Here is a 4398-nt window from a genome sequence, read left to right as displayed (position 1 = left end):
TTTCGCGGTTATAATGTGTGTTTCTCATTCCATGCATTTTGCAGCAAAACTTTGAACGAGAAAGGTGCGATCTAACCAAACCACCGGCGGTTCTAATGAGCAATCAAACTGAATCGTCCCAATCACCTCCTCCTACCTCAGGTCAGTGTCATTTTACGTTTTTACATCACCGGTGCTACATGATACTGATGCATTCAACGCTTTTTGTTCGGTTTTGTGTGTTGCTTCTTCTGCAGAAAACTCCTGCACCGGTGATGATGTACCGAAGAATCCTATCGATAACACGGAGAGCGTAGATATGGATCTCTCGGACGAAGAAGCCAGCGATCAGCAACGTCAATCGCTTGACGAAGGGCCAATCGCAGGACAGCCAGATCGAGAAGGTATGTGTGACTCACTCTGACGGTTAGCCGATCGTCTTCTGGTTAAGGAATTTCCTTCGAAACGTTGTTTGTGTGTTTTGTTGTATTCGCCTCGTTTCCTTTCGTGACTTGGGCATACCCATAGTTGTGTAATTTCGTTGCTAAAGTGCGCACCTCGCACCCTCTTTCGTACTCGGTTTGCTCTTTTCTTTTTTTTGCAGCTAACCAAAGTGTGGACGAGAATAGTAGGGAAGGCGCTGCCATGCAGGAGAATGCCAAAACAGATGCAGACACAACTGCTGCAGCTACCCAGCAACGGTTGGCGGGAAAAACGATGAATAATGGCAACGGTAGTGGTGGTAATAGTACTAGCAGCAACAGCAACAGCAACAACAGTAGTAATACGAACAGCATACCTCCGCCCTTGTTGGTGCACCATCATCAGCCATCAGTCAGGCCTCCGCTGTTGCCTGATCCAACATTCGGTCCGGGGCAGAGACCGAAGTGGGATCTTCCACCACCTAGTTTGATGAGTTTGCCGGGATTGGGAGGGTTTAGCAATGTACCACCACCGGGCATTCCGGGCAATCTAAACCAACCGCCACCGACGGCTGCCCTGACGCAGATCTGGGCCGATCAACCACCACCGGGAGGTCCTGGCGATGTGGCGGGATTGTTCGGTTCACCGAACCGTCCACCACCTCCGCTCCCATTCGGTGGCAGTCCCATGAAGAGTGGTAATTACCGTGGAGGTGGGCGAGGTGCTGGCCATAATCGTGGTGGGCTTTCACCGTACTTTCGCGGCGGTCTTGGTGGTGTGGGAATGCGTGGAGGATATCGTGGTGGTGGTGGTAACGTGGGCAATAAATTCCGTGGAGGCGGTGGTGGTGGAGTCGGCGGTCCTGGCAATCGGTGGTAAACGATCTCTTTCCTAGATGCCTATTCTCTCTTTCGGTCCTGTCGTCATGTTATGACAGCTTTAAAACGATCATAAGCTATCATTTGAACGCTGATAGCGTGAAACCGTAGGATGATGACCAATACGACTGCAGCTAGGTGATTTAACAAACGAATCATCGGGATCCGCAGGTTTTGAAAGTTTAGATTACAGAGTTTTGGTTAAGCGAAAGTTGATATTTGGTTTAGCAATCTGTAAGTAGAGCGTGTCCTGCAACACGCAAATACGAAGACATCGACACTGCGTGTTGTATGAAAGTATCGAAAATAGAAAGAAGCGTAGATACGACAGGAAAAGCGATTGATAGTAGAACTCTAGCGATGTAAACCTCCATGTGGACTTGATTTTATAGATTAATACAGCGCGTTAACGACACCCTAATGCTCTGAATGGAACGGTTCAATCTGGGTCCTTCTTATGGAACCTATGCGTTTGTAACGTGGTAACTATTCACGGATACCATGATACACTATCATCTAATATCGACGATATGTCTGCTAGCAAAGATAAGTTATACGGTCCGACGGCCACCGCATCCCATTGCAGCAATTGTAGTAGATCGCATTCAATGTAGCGCGTCTGTGTTGGTCCGATGTGGTTTTCTCTTCATCACTGTTTGGCATACTAGCTTGGGCACTACAAAACTGTTCTTAAATAGTATCGATTGTATATATAATAAGGGGTTTGCTTGACTCAACGGTTTTGTGTAACTTCTATTGACCATTTCTTGTTCCCTTGACTACACCGCATCCCATGATTGTGACTCTGGAAAGATCGAATTCCCAGTAGTTGATGCCTCTCCTTATTCAGCATAGTGTACAAGAATAATCGAAATAACGGTGACATTCGATCGCCCGCGGTCTTGCAGCGCCGCCTGATAATTCAAACTAATGGTTAATGGTTAATATGCTGCGTTGCAGAACCTAGTGTTCAGTGTGCGTTCCCTAACGAGCATCATCTTTGGGTTCCAGCTTTTGGGCCGCGATGATGGAAGAATTACGATACGATAATAAATAAGACGAGCAGCAGCAAACATTAGTTTTGAGAAAAAATATGCGAGCCAAAAAGGACTTTATCCTTCGTCGCTTTACGATAAATTTGTTGCAACCTCACTAGCTACCACAGCAAAAAGAGGTGGACGAGTGTTTTCAAAATATCATTGTATTGCTCCCAGATTAGATAATAGATGGTCTTTTGATTTGCTTTCTTATTTTTTTTGGAACTGCCGAAAAGAAACAGAAAAATATAAATAAACTGTGTGGACCTTAAGTATGGTGTGGAATTATGTGCCAGATTTTTCGGGTGGCCCATCGTAGGACCTTCAATTCTTCACCTCCTGATGTGAACTGATTGTTGTTGCGGACTGTGACCATTGTTGATATGGAATGCAAAATAAAATGGAAAATCGTTTGTCAAGTGTATCTTATGTAAGCTATAAGCGTCCTGGAGGTGAGGTTTATGGACATCTCTGGGGTTTATCCTTTGTCTCTTTATGTTCATTTATGTTATCCAACTGTCCTATGTTCGAATGAAGCACATAAACGTAAATGGCAGCAGCGAGTAGCTTAGTTTTATTTGGCCTTTTTGATTAGTTTTGCTGAACACATTGGTAATGGTAATAAAAATAAAATCCTCGCAACCATGTTGCGCAGTGTGTGTCTGTTGATGTATCGAACAGCAATAAACAAATGACTAATAACGATCGATCATCTTTAATCCGTTGTATAGCGTGAACATGATCTGCAAGAATGTGTTTTTTAGTGTTACTATGCGTCACGAAACGTATTTTGACGATCATTCTGATCGAAAGTGCACGAGCGAAGCGCTCTTGGAGCTTTTGTGGTACCTTTTTTCCCCCGTGGACAAACGCAACAATTGCCAAACAGAAACTGTATGTCATTTAACACTGTTAAATACTGATCTCGATTCCTCGATACGGAATATTTTACACATTTTCTCAAACCAAACTTGCAACCACGGCATGGCATGACTTAAATGCTGCATGTGGTTGTTCAATGGATTCACTACCAGTGGAAATAGTACTTGGGCATATTCGATCTCATAGGGTAGTTAGCTTGTAGTCATAACGACGATATCGATGGTTTTACTTGTCGATTGAACACTACGCAATAACCGTTCCATTCAGAGACTGGGTAGATTAAGAGTTGAGAGAGATGATACTAGTTTTCTTTTTTATCAGTTTGTTTCTTTGGCGTTTACTACCATAAAGACTGTACCTTACTAGTGTAATCCAAGGCGCATAGTGGCTGCCAGTCGTGCGGCATTAGGATGTTCATTCAATGCAACAGGAACGAAACAATGTACAAACAACTAGCTATAAGCAAACAGATTAAGCATGAAGGCAAGTTCTGTGTTAAGGGGAAAGATACTATACTATAAGACACTAGAGTGGTAATAGCATAGTGATGGAGCGCTCGAAGACGGTCATGTTTGTAAATCAATTGATAGAAAATAAAAAGAACATTCACTACGGAATGCCAATATGGTGAGAACAAGTTAGTGTGTCTGTTACATCTAGATGATTATGAGTATGACAGGATTACTACCGAAGAACGAATGTATGAGGAGGAGATGATGCTGAATCTGCGTTAAACTGATGTGTTCCTTGAAGGATGTTATATTATAAGCTTGAATGGGATCGCAGCTTTGGTGCAATGAACTACCATCAAGCGTTGCCGTACTTTATAAGTGTGTGAGAGCCCTTGTCTCGGCAAGCATCCATCGGTATGGTAGCCACACTCTACACTTGGCGTATCTTCTAAGTATTCGCCGTTTTACTACACAAGTCGCACTCTGTCGTACGGTGATGGCGTGTGGGCGTTTTCGTGGGACTGTTACTGTCTTGCTGTATACGACAATACACTCCATCTGATACTAGATCCCGATGCCGGAAAAGCATGAAATGGTACAGCTGCCTGTCGGAGTGGCTATCCCTTCGATCCGGCCCGGAGCGTACGGTCACGAAGAAAGTATAATTGGAAACATAATCCAGTGATTGACATGCTAATGATTGGTTCATGGTTACGGAGAGAGGGGCTGGGCCTACTAAGATGACGT

General features: G+C 44.2%; 1 protein-coding gene across 3 annotated transcripts in view; it reads left to right on the top strand.

Moving 5' to 3' along the window:
- LOC125951964 (uncharacterized) overlaps nt 1-3825 on the top strand; it is an 8605-nt gene extending 4780 nt beyond the window's left edge. For all 3 annotated transcript variants that reach the window (XM_049681122.1, XM_049681121.1, XM_049681120.1), the window contains 3 exons: nt 45-141; nt 237-383; nt 584-3825. In XM_049681122.1, the coding sequence (XP_049537079.1) occupies nt 45-141; nt 237-383; nt 584-1281 (942 nt within the window). In that variant the 3' untranslated portion in view covers nt 1282-3825. The remainder of the gene's footprint in view (nt 1-44; nt 142-236; nt 384-583) is intronic.
- The last annotated feature ends 573 nt before the right edge of the window (nt 3826-4398 follow it).

The sequence above is a fragment of the Anopheles darlingi genome, chromosome 2, assembly GCF_943734745.1.
Source record: "Anopheles darlingi chromosome 2, idAnoDarlMG_H_01, whole genome shotgun sequence".
NCBI classification, from domain to species: domain Eukaryota; kingdom Metazoa; phylum Arthropoda; class Insecta; order Diptera; family Culicidae; genus Anopheles; species Anopheles darlingi.
The sequence above is the reverse complement of the archived record's forward strand: the minus strand, read 5'-3'. Positions and strand labels throughout refer to the sequence as shown.